Source organism: Lepidochelys kempii, chromosome 8 (assembly GCF_965140285.1).
Source record: "Lepidochelys kempii isolate rLepKem1 chromosome 8, rLepKem1.hap1, whole genome shotgun sequence".
Lineage (NCBI taxonomy): Eukaryota > Metazoa > Chordata > Testudines > Cheloniidae > Lepidochelys > Lepidochelys kempii.
The window spans coordinates 10,893,162-10,914,417 of record NC_136387.1 but is presented as its reverse complement, the minus strand read 5'-3'; the positions used below and the strand labels follow the sequence as shown (position 1 = coordinate 10,914,417).

Sequence of the window (21,256 nt, the reverse complement as noted above, 5' to 3'; positions counted from 1 at the left end):
GATATTTTCTGTTTTATTATCCATCCGTTTCTTAATGATTCCCAAGATTCTGTTCACTTTGACTGCCACTGCATCCGATGAAGTGAGCTGCAGATCATGAAAGCTTATGCTCAAATAAATTTGTTAGTCTCTAAGGTGCCACAAGTCCTCCTTTTCTTTTTGTGGATACAGACTAACATGGCTGCTACTCTGAAAACTGCACATTGAGTGGATGTTTTCAGAGAACTATCCACAATGACTCCAGATCTCTTTCTTGAGGTTAAATGACACAGGAGTATTTTAGTCTGATCAGCATTTGCTAAAAGGCCTTAAGTCTAACTTCTGGATATTCAGTCAAAAAAATCAGAAAATACTTTCTCATGAATTAAATTTATTTCCTGCCACATCAGCACTCATTCTCTCAATGGTATTAGAGAGGGATTTTCAAAAGCATTCTGTGTCAGCCTAACTGCTTTCACTGAAGCCTGTAAGAGTTTTGCTTATGACTTCAAAGGGAACATTGTCTTGAATAGGAGTGGAGTTAGGGAAACCCTTAGTTGCTTAATTTCTTTTTTACTGCTCATGAAATGTGACAGATTGAGAGCCCTGAAGACTGACATCCTCTCTTTATCCAAAGAATACATACACAGACTTCTCCATATTGTACCATTCATGGTTCTCAGTCCTTTCCTGGAGGGTGAACCTCGAGGATGAGTATGGAATTATGGGTACATCAACAATTCCACTGGCATTGCACTAGTGCAGACAGTCTCATGAAAACCATGATCCGATTCCTGACTCAAATGGTGCTTACACCATTGCTGATCTCAGTGTTGCCGCATCATTGCTGGAAAATGGCATATGTAGACTGTCAGGAATGCCAATTTTAGTATGTGGGAATATATAATTTAGGACCGTGTGTAAGAGAGAACCAACACCTTCAGATCCATTGTCAAAATACACCTCTTTCACAATGTGTACACCCCTTCAGATTTGCATTATTACCTGCCCATTAATCTGCCAGTTCCTTGTGTCAGGGTAGCGTGGTTCAGAAATTTTCCAGCAGAACATTTTTTTCAATCGGAAAATGCCGATTTCTTAAAATAGAAACATTCAATGGGACAGTGTTGATTTCAATGACATTTTGATGGAAACCAAGCAGGTTTCCGACAGCTTGCCCATGTCCCCAGAAGTCCTGAGATCCTTGACTCCCAAACTCCCCAGTAGCTTTCCAGGCAATTGGCAAACCCACCAGGCAGGTTGCTGAGGACCCCAGGCTACCAGGCCTCTTGAGTCCTTGACAGTCCATTTGACTGGGAAACTTGGGCCCCCAAACCCTCATTGGGGAAGTCCAGGTTCTCCAGTAGCCTACTGTGTGAACTGGTGGGGTGCTTGGAATCCAGGAAGCTGACTGAAATTGACAATTCTTGTTAGCTTCCCTATGGCTGAATAGCAGCCATAAAACTGATCAGACAGTTGTTAATTTCACTCACTAGCTCCTAGCTGTGAGCAATAGCAGGGGTAGGGTATTGGGGTTTCCATTTTTTGTTGAGGGGGATCTTCTATAGGTAATCCCAGTACCTGCCTACTTGGCAGGGTAGAGGGGAGCTTGGTCACTCAGGCTCCATGGCTCCTGTGGCTCCCAGGCTTTTGGCTCTTTGGCAGCCTGTTAGCAGGGGATCTCGGGGAACATTTTACAAACGGTGAAACATGCCTGCCAGGGGAACATTTCAACTCCCCAAAACAGACTATTACAGAATTCAAGTTCTGTGAAGGTTTCAGAGTAGCGGCTGTGTTAGTCTGTATCCGCAAAAAGAAAAGGAGGACTTGTGTCACCTTAGAGACTAACGAATTTATTTGAGCATAAGCTTTTGTGAGCTACAGCTCACTTCATTGGATGCATGCAGTGGAAAATACAGCGGGGAGATTTTATATACACAGAGAACATGAAACAATGGGTGTTACCATACACACTGTAACAAGAGTGATCAGGTAAGGTGAGCTAGCTGTTACCAGCAGGAGAGCGGAGGGAGCGGGGGGAACCTTTTGTACCGATAACCAAGGTGGGCCATTTCCAGCAGTTGACAAGAACATCTGAGGAACAGTAGGGGGGGTGGAAAATAAATATGCCAAAATAGTTTTACTTTGTGTACTGACAGATCCACTCCCAGTCTTTATTCAAGCCTAAGTTAATTGTATCCAGTTTGCAAATTAATTCCAATTCAGCAGTCTCTCATTGGAGTCTGTTTTTCAAGTTTTTTTGTTGAAGAATTGCAACTTTTAGGTCTGTAATGGAGTGACCAGAGAGATTGAAGTGTTCTCCAACTTGTTTTTGAATGTTATAATTCTTGATGTCTGATTTGTGTCCATTTATTCTTTTACGTAGAGACTGTCCAGTTTGGCCAATGTACATGGCAGAGGAGGATTGCTGGCACATGATGGCATATATCACACTGGTAGATGTGCAGGTGAACGAGCCTCTGATAGTGTGGCTGATGTGATTAGGCCCTATGATGATGTCCCCTGAATAGATATGTGGACACAGTTGGCAACGGGCTTTGTTGCAAGGATAGGTTCCTGGGTTAGTGTTTTTGTTGTGTGGTGTGTGGTTGCTGTGAAGAATGTCAAGGTTTTGTCTTTTTGTCCTGATGTGGGCCAATTCTCCCCCACCCTCCAAAAAAAACTAAATTTTTTTTGAGGATTCGGAATTCTGTTTTCTCACCAGATACTGGGGCATGGATTAGAGCTCTCTGGCTGAAGCTCAGTCTGGATAAGACCGAAAGTGATGCCTGAAAGTTTGCAAAACAACCGGGTGATCTTATGAGACTGGTATCTCCCTCTAAGCGTATGTCTACTCAGCAAAAAACGATCCAGTGCAGCAAGTCTTGGGTCAACTATGGCTTGTGCTGAGGGGCTAAAAATTGCAGTGTAGATGTCTGAGCTCAGGCCAGAGCCTGGGCTCTGAAACGTGGGGTGGGGGGGAAGGTATTGGAGTCCAGGCACCAGCACAAGCCTCCATGTCTCTACCGCTATTTTTAGCTCTGCAGTGTGAGACCCGGGAGTGCTTAGACCTGGACTATAAAACTCGCTGCCATGAGGGTTTTTTTTTTGTGCTCTGTAGATGTATCCCTTAGACTGAGGGTGTGCTCCTGACATTTGTTAGTGGGTTTGCAATCTGGGGGTTGTATTGAACCCCCAGCTACTCTTCCATAAGACAAGCTATCAAGCTCACACAGAGCTCTTCAGGTCTTATCTCTCTCATCAACATAAGATGGTCCAATAAGAGATATTACTTCGCCCACCTTGTCTCTCCAATATCCTGGCACTCACATGGTTACAACAACACCGCATATTGCAATGGCAGTGACTTGTGACTGCGACCAAACTTTTCCACATTCGCACTTGTGTAACCTACCCTAGAGATGAGAGGTCCCTATACAATTTTACCAATCCCTTGATCCATCCAACCTTCCTTTTAACATTGTAAAAGCACCACTATATCCATAATAATTAACAGTGTAATGGTAACATCTTCCATATTAAAATGTGCAACCACCCTGCACATAAAGCCATAGAAAAGCTAAATTACAAGGGTTAACCCTGGGCTCACTGAAAGGAACGGGTGTTTTACCATTGATTTCAATGGAAGCAGAAACTGGCTTGTAAAATGTAGTGACAAGGCAACTAAAGGAAAAATCTTACCTTTTTGACCTCATATTTAATGGCAAGTTTAATTCTGCTCAGGCTTGGGCGGTGATGCTCAGGCCACACTTTTATGTTCACATCTCCATTTAGAATAGCCTCCACTTCTTCTGTATCCCTGCAGAGATCCAGTACACCCACAACAAAATCCTTGCATTGCATAGATAACTTCCTGTAATCATTCTAATGAAACAAAGAGAAACAAAAGTCATTTATTGTTGTGACCTGAAAACATGTTTCTAAAAGAACTCCAGTTCAGGCTGAAGTTCAGGATTTATCCATGTAAAACCTTTTGCTGGCTGGAGGCTGAAGCTGTGAGGTTTGAGTTGGGGCATATTTACGTTTTCACAAGTATTAGTGAATTTCTTCCATAATAAACTAGTACCATCTCCATCAGTTAATGTTGCTTTTTATGGCGAAAGGGCAAAACTCTGTTCATATAGGTCAGGTAGTATGGTGATATGGGCAATATGAATGATAGACAGACAATCATTAGTTTTCACAAATTTGCCCCCACATTTTGGCACTCCTCCCCTCTTTTTAAAGTGAAAGGACAACTCTACTGTCCTGGAGGGGAGTTTTCATTTTCACCCTTGATTTTAAGTGAACACAAACAATATTTTGCTTTGGCAAAATTCCACATATAATTTGTTTCCTTCCCTCTAGTCCACATCATATCCCCAGGAGAGCAAAAAGTATTTCCCCCATGGCTCCGCTATTAATCAATTTAGAAATTATACAAAAAGTAAATGCAGTTTGAAAATATTTTATTAAACAGATAGATCTGGCTTTAGGAATGTCCAGCCCACATGATTTATTTACATATACTGACACCAAAATGGGTTAAGACACAAATGTATTCAGTGAATTCAATGTAATTCAGTTGAATTACAAGAAAAACTCCCATCTCTTTTGTGTTCTTTAATTACGTTTCTTAGGTTATTTCTCCACAAAGTACAGAGGAGATTCTTAATTCCATTTCAACCAGATTATTGGGTACTAAGATATAATCAGTCCCAAGAGAGCCTTCAATGCAACATGTATACCCCCAAATTAAACAACATAGTAAGAGAAGAAAAAGTGCCACCATGGTTAAACAAAGTACAAGAAGCAGTGAGAGGCAAAAAGGCATCCTTTAAAAAGTGGAAGTTAAATCCTAGTGAGGAAAATAGAAAGGAGCATAAACTCTGGCAAATGAAGTGTAAAATATAATTAGGAAGGCCAAAAAAGAATTTGAGGAACAGCTAGCCAAAGACACAAAATGTAATAGCAAAAAAAAATTTTAAGCACACCAGAACCAGGAAGCCTGCTAAACAACCAGTGGGGCCACTGGACAATTGAGATGCTAAAGGAGCACTCAAGGACGATAAGGCCAGTGCGCAGAAACTAAATGAATTCTTTGCATTGGTCTTCATGGCTGAGGCTGTGAGGAAGATTCCCAAACCTGAGCCATTCTTTTTAAGTGACAAATCTGAGGAACTGTCCCAGATTGAGGTGTCTTTAGAGGAGGTTTTGGAACAAATTGATAACCTAAACAGTAATAAGTCACCAGGACCAGATGATATTCACTCAAGAGTTCTGAAGGAACTCGAATGTGAAATTGAAGGACTACTAACTGTGGTTTGTAACCTATCTTTTAAATCAGCTTCAGTACTAAATGCCTGGAGGATAGCTAATGTGATGCTAATATTTAAAAAGGGCTCCAGAGGTGATCCCGGCAACTACAGGCCGATAAGCCGAACTTCAGTACCAGGCAAACAGGTTGAAACTATAGTAAAGAACAAAATTGTCAGACACATAGATGAACACAATTTGTTGTGGAAGAGTCAACATGGTTTTTGCAAAGGGAAATCATGCCTCACCAATCTACTAGAATTCTTTGAAGGGGTCATCAAGCATGTGGACAAGGGGGATCCAGTGGATATAGTGTACTTAGATTTTCAAAAAGCCTTTGACAAGGTCCCTCACACCAAAGGCTCTTAAGCAAAGTAAGCTGTCATGGCATAAGAGGGAAGGTCCTCTCATAGATCAGTAACTGGTTAAAAGATAGGAAACAAAGGGTAGGAATAAATGATCAGTTTTAAGAATGGAGAGAGGTAAATAGTGGTGTCCCCCAGGGGTCTGTAAGGAGACCAGTACTTTTCAACATATTCATAAATGATCTGAGAAAAGGGGTAAACAGTGAGATGGCAAAATTTGAAGATGATACAAAACTACTCAAGATAGTTAAGTCCAAAACAGACTGCGAAGCGTTACAAAGGGATCTCACAAAACTGGGTGACTGGGCAACAAAATGACAGATGATATTCAGTGTTGATAAATGCAAAGTAACATAACTGGAAAACATAATCCCAGCTATACATATAAAATGATGGGGTCTAAATTAGCTGTTACCACTCAAGAAAGAGATCTTGGAGTCATTGTGGAGAGTTCTCTTAAAACACTCACTCAGTGTGCAGTGGCAGTTCAAAAAGCGAACAGAATGTTGGGAATCATTAAGAAAGGGATAGATAAGACAGAAAATATCATATTGCCTCTATGTAAATCCATGGTATGCCCACATCTTTAATACTGCATGCAGATATGGTCATCCCATCTCAAAAAAGATATATTGGACTTGGAAAAGGTTCAGAAAAGGGCAACAAAAATGATTAGGGGTATGGAACAGCTTCTATATGAGAAGAGATTAATAAGATTGGGACTTTTCAGCTTGGAGAAGAGACGACTCAGGGGGAATATGATAGAAGTCTATAAAATCATGATTGGTGCGGAGAAAGTAAACAAGGAAGTGTTATTTACTCCTTCTCATAACACAAGAACAAGGGGTCACCAAATGAAATTAATAAGCAGCAGGTTAAAAACAAAAGGAATTATTTTTTTCACACAAAGCACAGTCAACCTGTGGAACTCCTTGCTAGAGGATGTTGTGAAGGCCAAGACTATAACAGGGTTCAAAAAAGAACTAGATAAGTTCATGGAGGATAGGTCCATCAATGGCTATTAGCTAGGATGTGCAGAGATGGTGTCATCAGCCTCTGTTTTCCAAAAGCTGGGAATAGGTGAAAGGGGATAGATCACTTGATAATTGGCTGTTCTGTTCATTCCCCATGGGGCACCTGGCACTGGCCCCTTTTGGAAGACAGGATACTGGGGTACATGGACCTTTGGTCTGGCCCAGGATGGCCGTTCTTATGTTCAAACACGTTTGTTGAAATACTACTCCAGGAAACATGGCTCCAGAAACTCAACATGAATCCCTATGAAGTAATTTCACCTCACCACCAGATTTAGGCTGTGCTTGTGGCGATAGGGGTGAAATTTAGTTAACTTGGTAAGAATCATTTCACTGAAAGCCCTTATTCTAAATCAAACAGTAATTGATTTACACATGGTGGGAGAAGAAAAAAGAAAAAGAAACGACTACCATTGAAACTGACCAAATGCAATTAAAACCAAACAAAATTAAGGCCGCTGTTAACACAATAACAAAACCATGCATAGACCCAAAGCAACAAATACAAATAGATACAAGCTCTTACAGCCTCAAGAGATCTTTTCAAATTAGTTTTGATGAATTAATTCAATTCAGTTGCTCACCGAATTAAGCAATCAACCTAAAACTAAGATAGCATTTCATCAAAGACAGGTTTAACTAAGAGTCACTTGGTGTTGTATTCCTGCATTTTCTAAATTATTGTATCTAACATTAGACATAACATGTTGCAGGACCATAACATCTCTTAGCCTAAGATCTCAAAGCGCCGTACAAACATTATTTAAGAAGCACATCAATCTGTGAATTAGATGTTATTATATCCACTTTAATGGGGAACAAACAAAGGGACTAAGGAAAGATTTACAGAGGTATTTAGATGTCTAAAGAGTCACACAGACACCTAATGTTGGATTTACAGAAGTGTCTAACCTCTTAGGGTATGTCTACACTGCTACGTAAACCCAGGGTTAGAACTCGGACTCAAGCCTAATTCCCCTTCTGTCTATACACATCACGCCAAACCAGGGTCCCAGGAGAGTGGAGGGTCTGAGAATGAGTCAAACCGGGACCATGAGTTCAAGCCTCACTGCAGATGGACTCAGTCTGAGAGTCTGCCAAAAAGTATTTCACAATCCCATGGGTCAACTTTCTTTGTTCTCTGGACAGTCAAGTTTGGTGGACAGTCAAATTTTCCCACACTGCACTATGAATAAAGAGCTAGAGTGGCCATATTTGGGGAGGAGCTAGGAAGCCTGGGATATGGGTAGTTGGACTCAAGCCCACATAATGCAGTATAGATGCAGGCACTCCAGGTCTGGACCCAGGATTCAACAATTTCAAACCTGCAGTTACAAATGTTTGTAGATGCTCAAACCCTAGGTTATACACCCAGAGTCTGCTAACTCAAGTTCTACTAAACGTGAGCTTACATTAGTGTAGACGTGCTCTTAGGCATTTTTGTAAATCCAGAGTACATCCTTATGTGTCTAAATACCTTTGTAAATCTGATCCAGAGACATTAAGAGACTTGCCCAGAGTCACATGAGGAGTTAGTGACAGAGGTGGGTAGAGGCCCCTTTCTCTTTTCCCCACAGCCAGATCTCTCACAGGAGCGGCTGCAACATCATGTATAATGGAGGCTTTAAAAAGTTATGGTAGAATACTGTGCAATAGGAGCTGCTGAAGGTGTGCATCTTAATACAGTGTTAATGGGGGGGTGGGGGAGAGATGAAATTGAACAGAAATCACAGGCACTGACTTTTGCTTTTGCTGGTGGGTGCTCCTCTCCATCCCCTCCCCCTGTGCAAGTGGTGGGAGGGGGTCTCAGGAGGAACAGGCTGAGTGGCGGTGGTACTTCAGGGTGGAGTAGCAGACAGAGTCTTGGCGGGGAAGAGACCGAGCCGGGGCAGGGCCTTGGGCTGGAGCGAGGGGCAAGGCCATAGTCCGAGTGCCAGAGGCCACCAAAGATTAATCTGGCCCTGTGGGTGCTGAGCACCCTATTTTTTTTTTCAGTGCATGCTTGTGACCCAGAGCACCCCTGGAGTCGGCACCTCTGACAGGAATCATATGGAGGGTTTTGTCAAATAAAGAAGCAGAGTAAATGCTGAGATCTGACTTCAAGACAGGCTGTTCTTTATGCGAGGTTTCCTGATCCCACTGAGATTTAAGCAGACTTATCCCCCACAATCAATTTGAGGATCTCTTCTGAATTTAGTCCTATGCTTTGGTCTTTGTTACAACAAGATAGGTTACAATCATTAAGAAACTTATAGGTCACAATAAAAAAAAGGTTTCTAAACAAGAGTCTGGTCCTACATTGAATTGCAAAAATCATTAAAATAGGAAGATATGAAAATAGAAGGGAGTTGGGAATGAAATACCAAACTGCCCCAGGTCACGCAGACACTTACTTAGCCTGGCACTTTAAAAAAAAAAAAAAAAAAAAAAAAGAGTGAGACCTTTGCAGAGCTTTCATGAGATTCTCTATTTATAAACTTCTTGCAAGGTTCTCAAACATCACTCTTGGTAGGTTTATTTTAAGCAACTTTCATCAGCATTTCCACGTCATCTAACCAGCTAGAATGTGTGTCAGCTCAAAGTACCTTTTCCTCTTCAGATGTCTAAGGCGAGAACACACACTACACAAGTGTCTCTAGAGAGACAAGTAATCTAACTTGTGCGACTGTGCTCCTGCAGGCAAGCTCAGCAGACATGTAGACTCATAGCAATGTTTGTGCTCTGGTGAATGACTATGACACATTCTTGGAGACAGCATGGATGAATTTTATGTTCAAAGCTATTTTGCCTTTTAAGTGGAAAGAAGCATTGAAAGCTAAACACAAGCTGTGTAAGCCAAAACCCACAAACAAACAACCCTCTAGCCAACCAGCAATCATGCAGGCGGGACAGCAACCTGGTGCCATAATGATAGCCTCCTACAGGTATTAATATAGCGTTTGAGGGCTGGGAATTCTCCAAATAGAGCACAATTACAAGCACACCTGTTGTGAGTTTCTGTATGATGATCGACTGTGAGAACGACCTTCAAAATGAAAATGTGCGTCCAGACGACAGGATGAGCAACTAGTTGTATTTAAGCTGCAGCATAAAGTGTGGAGAGGCCCTCGTTCAAGTTCTTTTTGGGTAACTTTTTTGGCTACCCATAATCTATGTTTCTTTACTAAACGGAGCACTATAACACATGGGATGGCTTGTTTCCATCAGGCTCTAATCAGGGTTTGCAGTCAATTGCTTTAGAGATACTCACTCTGTCACACAGAATACTGAACCAGAGGCAATCTTAAGGAACCATCTTAAATAGAAAGGTGGTAAGCAGTATAATGGGTATATTAACGGTACTGTTAGTCTGGATACAAGTTTATCCTGTCCGTACATGTCAATACTGTATAAGCTGCATATTTACCATGTGTCTGGGAATGTCTAATATCTGGTGTACCATATGGCCAGACAGAACACAGTGGCTTGCGGGGCGGTTTGAGACAGCTGTAGTCTGCAGAAGCACAAGAGATAGTGCTATGCTTCTCAAGGGACTGGAGGACTCAGGCTTAGAACAACAGTGTGGAGCCAGTGATCAAAGGAGAAATGTGAAATCAAGCAGAGAGGACTTTTCATAATGTTTCCACTTTCCATTTTGACTCAGTTGTGTGTGCTCACTCGCTGAAGTTTGGATCGGGTGACCTTAGGTGCCAGGGGCGACATTTTTAGCTTGAGCCCCAGAAAAGTAATGCATCATGGATGCAAGGACTAGAGCCAGTCAGGAAGAGAGCAAAGCAGACTAACCCTGTTCAGCTATATTCATTATGCTGTATACATTAGGTGTCTAGTTGATGGCAATAATCTGAGCCTTTCACCCATAAATGCTCCCTATACATCTAATATTATAGGCATTTTAAGGCTATGAGGTTGGTGAAATGGACAGAACTATTTAGCAGTGAAAATACATTACTCACAGATACCTGAGGTTTAATCCTGCAAGGCACTGAATGCACTAACTCTTGGTGAAGACAGAAGTTGAGAGCTCTGCAGAATTGGGCTCTAGGGAAGTACCCACATGCTGAGAAGTATTAAACCTCATATAATCCCTATAGAAGAGTAGATTATCTTCCATAGACAGATAGAGTGCATAATGAGAAATCAGAATAGTTTTTTAGACACTTACAGCAACATTTTTAAAAACCCTAGAACCTAATAAAAGGCTTCTAAATTAGTCTTTTCCTGCTTCTCCTGACCCTGTTGTGCATGTGGAGATAAAAAATGTCTAATTTTCCTGTTTTGAAAAGGCTGATGGCACTTGCCATTCACTGCTATTTCGCTGAGTACCCTGTTATTATCTGTTGATTATGTACTAAATGAACTCTGTCATGTCTCTACATCTGTTCAAAACCACCCAAGCTTCCTCAGAAAGGAGCTGTTCAGTTCAAGGGGATGCAGTCACAGTTAAAGTTAAAAAAACAAACCAAAAAAAAAACAACAGAATATCACAAAAGTAGCCAAACCATCCTATTTAGTAAATAAAATGCCTTTCCCCTTCTCCCCTACCACAAGCTTCATTTGAAAACCAAGTGAAGGGCTATCATAGGAAATAGTTTTTAAAGCTGATGCTTCCTCTTGGGAATGTTTACTTGTCAGCTGTGAGTGAGCTGTAGCTCACGAAAGCTCATGCTCAAATAAATTGGTTAGTCTCTAAGGTGCCACAAGTACTCCTTTTATTTTTCCAGTAGTATCTCTGACTGCAGGTTAGGAAACTTATCCTTGATCCTGAATGTGATGAGCTGCCCTGTGTGGAACTGAGCACCCTCCACGGCCTTCCATGGGAGTTGCAGGTGCTCAGCACTGCATAGGAGTGCTCAGCAACTTGCAGGACTGAGGCCCCTTGTTTACAAAACAAAGAAACCTTCTGAAACTACTCGTCAATTTTGTGGTCCACAGCTCTCAGGCCCCAGTGCAGGAAAGCACTTAAGTGAGTGCTTAAGTCCCACTGATTTCAAGGGGACTTAAGCATATGCCTAAGGGCTTTGCTGAGTCAATCTTCTTTCCTGAATCAAGAACTGAGTTGCATCCGATGAAGTGAGCTGTAGCTCATGAAAGCTTATGCTCAAATACATTTGTTAGTCTCTAAGGTGCCACAAGTACTCCTTTGCTTTTTGCGAATACAGACTAACACGGCTGCTACTCTGAAACCTGTCAGTGTAGAATATGGCATACAAATACATAAGCAAGATGTGTTATCATGAGCAACACACTCAACATGCTATCATTTAGGACAATTAAATTCTTATTAGTAACTGCTTCAGAATAATTAATGAGCCAGGCAAGCCCCATAGCCTATTGCTACTTATTATAACCACAAATAATTCCAAGATTATTTCTATGTATCTGCCATCTTGCATCCAATGAATTGTCCTATTAACCTTCACTATATCCACTAAGTCACCATGACCATGAAAAACAAATTTCACAAATGAATTTACGTTTGGCTGTATAACTACGTGTTTATATCAGAACCAAATGAAAGTACAGATTCTTCTAGAAAAAAATAGCAGGGATTTTAGGCTACATTATAGTAGTATTCTGCAAAGATTCTCATGGTTCATGCTGTTACTGGGAATGTATATATGTATTTGCCCACTAAAAGTTAATTAAAATTGACAGAGTGCAGCATCCACAGACTGTAATATTGTTGTAATAATGTTGTAATATTCCACAGCCAGAAAAATCAACTAAGACAGGTAAAACAAAGACAGAATTCTGTAACAATGATCAGAAAATCCCAAAAGTGAAAAACAAACATGTTAGAGAGAGAAAGCAAAAAGGTAGAATTATGCCCTAGATTGCAGGGCCAGCTTTCAAAGGAACCATCATTTCAAATACTCAGAGTACTTACAAATATTTACCAAGCAGCCTTTTGGTGAAATACGCTAGATTTATTTCATACATGCGGGCCAAATTGGATTTCCTTCTGGATATTTATATTGTCTACGGCTTGCCATATGCTTAGGAAAGAAGGAAACCATTGGGTATGTGAGAGGGAGGGTACACGAGGGAAGCAGTTCAGTAAAGGGGTTACCAGCATTACTCACAGTATAATTATGCTTTAATGTATTCAGAATAAATTATATTAGAGACAAATCAACATGCTGGGAATTAGCCATGTGATGCTCAAGAATGACAAACCCCCTTGCAGTGACTTCGGTAGGTTTCTGTCATCTGTTTGCAGAGTTGTCACTATTTTTGAATAAATTTGCGTGTATTTCTTTAATTTCCAGATGACAGACCTAGTATACGACTCCTGCCAATTCAGATTTAAAATTATGCATTTATTTTTGTCTGCTAGTTTTCAGACTAGCACATCATGTGGTCTTGGGGGGTCTTTCTCCCCCCCATCCAAAGTGACAACAAAATCAGTGACATTAGGAATTTCAGGTGTTTGTCTATAATTCACTGGGCATATTTCTAAAAAAGTTCAGTGTTCATTTTAACATTTCACTGCCCAGTTGTGCATCATTGCATGTTTTTAGGCTTTGTAACAGATGCCTCCAGCATCTTCTTTGATAAGCCATATCTTCACTTCTTCACCCCCGATGAGTATGCTATAACAAACAAGCTGTTCTAATACATTTTGACAATAAATGTTGACAATTAAGTTGACATTTTAAAACTGTGTCTCTGTTCCCATCCAGAGTCCTTGAGCCCTTCTAAATGGAGCAACAGAAAGCATAGAAACTGCTCAGTCGCTGTGGTGTGGACTGTCGCAGTGCAGCTATACAGAGGAGAAATACTTTCTAGAGGAGAAGCTTTTTGAAAAATGAGACAAAGAATCAGTAGACAACTCATACAATGCAGTAGCAAGAGGACAAAGCTGATACTGCAGTCTATATTTATGCAGTGGTTTTCAGCCAGAGGATCCCAGGGAATGCTGGGCGGAGTGGACTGTTTATTAGAATTCAGCAGGGGACCCAAATACCCCAGTAAAAAAACAAACCCATATCTGAGTTTGTGTGTTAAAGGTTTGGGTTTTTTCAGGCCTCAGTGAGCCATTTGTGGGCTGAGTATGGAAGGTCTGGCCTTCCCAAAGTAATTCCCCCACCCAGGAACAAAAATACAGTGGTTTACACCAACAAATCAAAATTTGCAAATAACTAGCACACAGTGGTAACTGAGAATATCAGTTTCTTTGTAAGAGTATCCACGGTAAGCCAACGGGAATGGTTGGCAAATGTTGACCTATTAATAGCTTCCACTGCACCATGAAAAGACTGGGCCTAGCATCGCTTAAGAACTTAAAGTTGCTCCCTATGATATGAATAGTAGGGCTGGTCAGAAATATTCCATCAAAACTGTGTTTTATCCCCTCCTGCTTCTCCATGGACTGAGCTCCCCAACTGGACTTCATCTCCTCAGATCCATCACAGCTGTACAACTGCCCCGGTGCCCTACCTTCCCTTACCAAGGGGGTAGACTGTAATGCATCACAGGAGATGTAGTCCAACCAAGGAGCATATCCTATTAAAGGAAAATGGGAGCACTAAAAACACCCACGAAGCATCATGGTGGCATTTCAGAATCATAATATTTCATTTGTGATGTTTCCCTGAAAACACAAAATTTTCTCTGGAAAAAAACATCTGTCATCCCTACAAGCTATTCATTGACAATCACAAAGGAAATTTTATATATATTATATATACACACACACACACAGTCACCAGGACCTATCAGAACCTACATCATGTACCTGCCACAGCCCCTTCCTTTCCTCATTCTCCCACATACAAGGCAGACAATGTGGGTAACTATGCTGCTTGAGCAGGGTGAGAACCATAGTTTCCACTCTTCTGTTAAAACCTCTCCCATTTCTTCTTGATCTGAGTGGTGAGAGCTCCCATCTTGGTTCAATCTACTTTGACCAGTGCACATACAGTATAATGCAGACAGGGATTCCCCCAGCAAAGTAGCGTTTGAATCCTTTGGGTGAATTTTCTCTTCCTCAGACTCTACCTATGTGCAAGTCTTGCATATTTTAACCTTTTATTTGCAGTATATCTTGCATCGAGAGGCAATGTTGTCCACTTAATAAGGTACAACTTGGGAGTTAGAAAACAGATTGTATTCCTGGTCCTGCTCCTGACTCACTGCATGGCCTTGGGCAAGTCAACTTAATAGCTCTGTGCCTCAGTTTTCCCACCTGTAAATTGAGGCTAATGATATTTAACCCTGTGTGTAAAGTGTGCTCTACAAGTGCTGAATATTATTTCAGGGGACCTAGTAATTTTTACGGTGTTAGAGAAATAAAGCAGCATCTAAGAGTCTTTATATTTCATGGCACTAATTTTCACTAAATGACTCCCTCAGACAAAATGGATCAGATTCATCCCTGGGGCATTTCAAATGAGATTTAAGGCACATTTCAGAGACCTAGCATATAGGGTCATAGATGTTTAGGCCGTTATGGTCATCTAGTGTCACAAACTGCATAACAGAGACCATAGAGTTTCACCCAGTAATTCGAGTATCCAGTCCCATACCTTTGGTACCCCAAATTCTTGAGGATAGTAAAAGACAAACACTAATTTCCCTACCTTTGATACAAATACCATGTGGTCTGAAATCATTTAAAAAAGAATTTATTTATTTTTCAACATTTTTACTGTTTGTTCATTGCACTTCACTTGGAGAATGAACATTAGTCAAGTTCCCATGCACTAAAACAGTACTGCAGTGTCCACATACAAGTCAATCTTTAATTTAAAGGTAGGGTTGAAGCAACACTCAGATCCAAACACCCCACAATGGTGCTCAAGATCCAGATCTTAACATGTGGCTTCAGCTCTCTGCATTTTATTCCCCATTTAGGGGGAAAAAAAAAGATTTGTGCTGATTTAAAAATATATATCACATTTTGACTCACATATCTATTAGCAGCATATTTTACAAAGCTTTTCTTCTTTTTTAAACAATATCTAAATTCTGGACCTAAACTGCCTAGTCATGACCCTTTAAGCTAGGTCTAGTGCCTTGCCAATGGCCTTTTAGAGAAACAGTAAGCAGCTTTCCATTTAATGGCAGAAAAAGTAGGTACTAAATCACGTGACATTATTTGGATTAGTGCTTTTTAACCCCACAAAGCCAACAAAGCTGCAAGTGTACTGTCTTGGTATTCACTTCCTGCTTACACACTACAGTATATACAGTACATACACAGCATGTTAGAGCACTGAGAAACCTAGTATTCCATTGTACCTGCTTTGCAGCGACTGTAAAGCTAAGTCCTTGCTGGTATATTCATCAGCACATTAGATGTGTTCTACTTGCAATTTTCAGTCAGTCTATGAAGTTTCAGTCTTTAAAATCTTTTATTTTATGAATATAACTGAGAACCTTAATATTTTTGAGCATAGTTTTAGTTTAATTAACATTTAACTCTTTCTTTTCTGTGCCACAAGAATTAAATGATACGATAATTTGCAGGTGACGTGCCCATAAGGATTTAAGGCTTCTCTATGGGACTGTTAGTGGCCCCATTAAAATTTAACTCAGTTTTGAAACTGCACTTTCACAGCATTCCCTACAAACCTGGCAACGAGAGTGAATTTTAATAGTCGCACAGCATCTCAAGTATACAAATATAACCTGGCATGTGTAAATCTGAATGTTGAGTCTGATGTATTTGCACTTACTATGTACCCAGTCATACAATAAGCTGATTATAGAGTCACAATACTGAATACACAGTAAAAATCATTATGGAAAGTAATTACGAGATATGAAGAAAAGCCGCTTTTTAATTATTGCTGAATAAGCTAGATTCAGACTTGTTCTGTTGATTTAATGGATTGTCGGAAGCATCACAGAGGACAGAGTGGAGAGTTAAGAACCAACAGTGAAAGCAGGAAAAAATAATCAAAAATTTGGCCATTGGACCGGAGGCAAAAATATCCCCTCCGTGCATTGTTGTGCACTACGTTATCTGTCACCCTGAATCTCAGAACACGCTTTTAATGTATCTGTTTCATTGTATTAATCTAATACCTACCATTGTTTAGTGCACAAACTGTACAAATGTGTGCTGAAACTCTACAACACAGAGTATAAATAATGCTACACTCTGATTCCATGTGGGTAGTGAAATATTCACATTTAGAACAGAAATTATATTTCTTGACAATAGTTTTTAAATTGGAATATTTAAAATCCGAAGCTTGGCAAGGTAGCTTCTCAGTATAGGATGGTACTTGTCTGTTAATTTATTTCGCTTTCTTATAATTTCAGCTGGTTTTCAATCTCACCTCACAACTAAGCCACATGCTTTTGATTCTGAGAGTAATTAAAATGTTTTTCCCTGCTTCTTGCTGATTTCCTCAAGCTCATTTGAATGTTTATGCTGAAACACCTGTTTCTGGCAGATAAAATAGAGAGTCCCTGGCTGTCACACTTAAACAGAATTGACTTCAGAGAGGTATTAGATAAATTCTTTGGTATGTGAAGTGCAAGAAAATATATATATTCAGTGAAAGAGGGAGTCTTACTCTTCATGTCTTGTCAAGTGCTTCTCTTTACTAAATACAGACTAATGTCTTTCAAAAGAATATTCTGCTAATTCGCCTGGTGAAAAAGGCCTAATGGTTCATTAATGCCCCAAGCAAAAAGAAGCTCATCATCATGCAGAACAACACTGCCAGCTCCATGACATTAGTTTCAAATATTTGCATTACTCCTAGTAAGAATGCATTCCATTGAGAGATTCTATTATTTTAAAAGGAACAAACCCACTTTCCATTAGAGGATCCTTTAATTCTATGTTAATGGACCCTATTTGTGTAAAAATAATTCATTTTATATCCCACGTGCCTTACACAATGGCAGTAATACAATGCAGCATTACTGAGGTTTTGTGGCTCAGTCAACCCATCTGTGTTTTAAGATGCATCTCTGCATTGTTTGCAAGCTACAGAAGAATGTGCAGTAAGCGTGTGTGTGTGTGAGTGAGTGAGAGAAGAGTCTACTAAAAAAAGATTAGATCCAAAATGTTTGCTCTGTGCATATGTGCGCATGGATGCTCCTACGACCAATCATCCTGCATTTCACATCTACCCTAGGGTCTCCCTCCATGGCATCTCTCGTAGTGTGTTATCTGCCATGCTTTTTGCATAATTCTGTTCACGCCTTTTACATAAGACTGCGTGGGTGGTTTAGCTCCCATAAACTGTTTACCCTTTAGCACCTATCCTCCTTTTCTTTTCTCCTTTGGGACAATCTGCCTGAAACACCCACACAACGGGAAAATTTCCTAATATAAGATTTGAGAGATTTTCTCTCTTAAAAACAGAAAGAAAATGGATTTAAATCAAAAGAAGCTGTTTACTAAACATATTGTGGTTTATACTTCTCATAAGCTGAGCTAGATAAGGTATTCTCAGTCTGATCACAGAACAGAAATGAAAATCTTACATGTTTAATGCTACTTGGCCACTTTGAAATCCATGGATGAAAAGTGCTATATAATAGCTAAGTATTAATTAATTATCATCATTAAAGATCAGGTCATGGCTCTGACCTCTCATCAGAGTCCCAGCCCCAAACTGTATCCAGAAAGAAATAAAGAGAGACCCTTCCTAAATTTAGCCTGATTTTCAATTCTTAGGCTAAGTCTTTACTATCAAAAAGGTGGGGTTTCACAGCAAGATAACTCTCTTGCATTAGCTATCTCACTGTAAAATCCCACAAGAGACGCACAGGTAGCTTCTACTTCTATGTGGCTACTCAAAGTCAACCCAAGGTGAGGGTATGGTGTTGACCTTGGCCAGCTACACGGAGGTAAAAACTAGCTGTGCCTTGTGTTTCCTGCAGGATTTTGCAACGAGTTAGTGATCTCATTCTAAAAACTTTTTTGGCAGTGAAGACATAGCCAAGGTGCTAGAATTCATTACCATATTAGGTAAGGTAACCATTAATCTCCAAAACTTTACTCTTTGGGATTTAGAATGGCAATAATGCTAGGTTTTCAGTTCTTGATATTCGCTGACATTCTGTTTTCTCAGGCATTTATTTACATTTTAATAGAGTCATCATCACTTCGGAGTGTGTAGTAATAAGAGGCTCAATATCATTGAAGATTCCTATGATTTTTCCAGTTTGCACAAGCCTTGGAAGAGAAGAGGAAGAGATACTGGTCCTGTGAGAGGCACTACAGCATCATACCACCAGTCACAACCAGTCCTTTCCATTTGCCACCCTTTCACCCTCCCGCTCACCAACCAATCAAAAACATGAACTCCACTGGGCAAAACTTGCAGAACTGACTAGGAAGTGGCGAACACATAAATATCACCTTTCCTTCAACCGTTCCCCTTGGCAAATTCCCACTTCTCTTTGGTCTTCTTGCTCCTGCTGTGAATCAGACCAACTCTTACTAGGCTGGGTAGAGATTGAGGAAAGTGTAGATTCAGAAACTCATGCTCAGATATTTATTCATGACCCCCAAAATTAGCAACAAATAACAATGTCATATTGTGAGAAGTCGACAATGTTGTCTGATAATGTATAGAGATCCAGAAGTGAGAAAATGTTCCCAGCTTCCACTGCATCACTGTGTAACCTTTGAATAAGTTCTTCCTACATCTGTGCCTTGCTTTTGCCATATGTGAAAATGGGATAACTCACCTTTGTAATGTGTTTTGAGACCACCGGATGAAGTATGCTTTATGCCTACTATGCATAGCATAGTATAGTATGCATAGTATGCATAGTATGCATAGCATGCATAGTATGCATAGCATCTATGGCTAGATGCTGTTACTCTAACTCCTGGGCATTTAAGTTACTTCTTGAGTAGCACCATTAAAACCAATGGCACTGTTTATGGAGTAAAGTACTACTCTACATAAGTAAAGGTAGGACCATCTGGCCCATACCAAGTATCTGAATAGCAAACAGGAAATAGCTAATAACTGAAAATACTAGGTCCAATCTTGTCTCATGTACAACATTGTAAACCTGGAGTTACCACTGTCTTCAACAACAACAATTACACCTTGCCTTCAACAGAGTAATTTCAGATTTAAATAGATATAATGGAGGACAGAATTTGCCCAAAACGGATGCTTAAAAGTATCCGTTTTACAACAGATGGTACCACATAATTTATTTTTATAATATTGGAAGAACTGTGCAGGTCAAGCCCTAGTTGTGTCTGGGTGCGGGTGGAGGGAACCATGGAAGAGAATCAACTAAGTGGAAATATATAAAATTGGGGAATCAGTGCATTACAGTTAATGTAGCATTACTTCTCATAGCATATAGACCAGACAAGATTGTCAAAAGAGCTCAGCTCCCATTTAGACCCCCAAATAAGACCTCAGTCCTGCAATCATTGACACAAGTGCTTAACTTTTGAAAATCTCCCCTTTATATTAAGTCCTAAATAGCAACTGAGCTTTTTCAAAAAGCTGTCCTGCAATTGTGGGCACCAAGTACTAGACTATCTGGCCCTAACTGCATCATTCTTTTAATATATATATATATATATATATATATATATATATATATATATATATATATATATATATATATATATATTCAAATATGAAAAAAGTGATTAATTACATGTTTCTGTTCTGAAGTGAGTCCGACACCTGAGGCTCTGAGAGTTGCAAAATGACACACTTGGCCATGATTTTGAGTCATTTCCGTACTGCACTGGTGTAAAATTATCTCCAGCAAATTACATCCCAGGAAATTGCAAATTACATTCCAGAAACCAAGGTCTTAATTATTACAAAGAATTTAAAGTATCCAGGACCCATTTTTGTAGTAATGAAAAATAGATTGTATGCTACTGACATTCATCCACAATCAAGGGCATAGTCTGCCCAAATGCCATGGGGATGGGTTCATTAGAATTATCTACAACTACAACTAACAACATAATTATGAATATTGCAAATGATTTCCCATCTGCATCCACTTTTAGCTTGAACTTCAGACCCTCCACCTCATTGAGTTATTTTGTTTACATTCAGTAATACAGTGTTAATTCCCTCCAGTATCTAGGATAGATAGAGGGGAGAATGAAGAAAGGTATGTCTGCTGAACTACTGTTCTTGTTCTGTCCTGGACAATATTTCCAATTATACTCATTTTTAATTCCAGTAGACCTCCTTGCCACTCAGAATATAGGACCACAAGAAAGCAACTAGCATTATCAGTTTCTTATTATTTCAAGTGACCCCCCCACTGCCAATGCTAGTATCAGTGGTAAACCAAGAGTAGTGTTAATAATTAAAAACAAAGAATATCAATATTGCATTAAGCTGGCATTCTAGTAGCAGCTACACCATTTCCTCTCTGTTTTCCTCAGCAATAATTTGATTCCCTCATTCTGAGAAATGACTTGGCCTTTGTCTGCCTACTTTATCCACTCTTGAGCATGTGTTTATTGCCAAGGAAACAGAGGGGCAATTATATTAGCACCTCATTGTATACCACTTTAAGGAAAATTCATTGAGATGAATGTCTGTGGTAATCCAGGTCTAATAAGGGCTTGTTCAAAGTTCTATGGCA

At 40.0% G+C, this 21,256-nt stretch overlaps 1 protein-coding gene across 1 annotated transcript in view; it reads right to left on the bottom strand.

Annotated features, from left to right (window-relative positions):
- TRPC7 (transient receptor potential cation channel subfamily C member 7) overlaps nucleotides 1-21,256 on the bottom strand; it is a 126,479-nt gene that overhangs the window by 81,937 nt on the left and 23,286 nt on the right. The window contains exon 3 of the mRNA XM_073358081.2: nucleotides 3,682-3,864. Within this exon, the coding sequence (XP_073214182.1) occupies nucleotides 3,682-3,864 (183 nt within the window). The remainder of the gene's footprint in view (nucleotides 1-3,681; nucleotides 3,865-21,256) is intronic.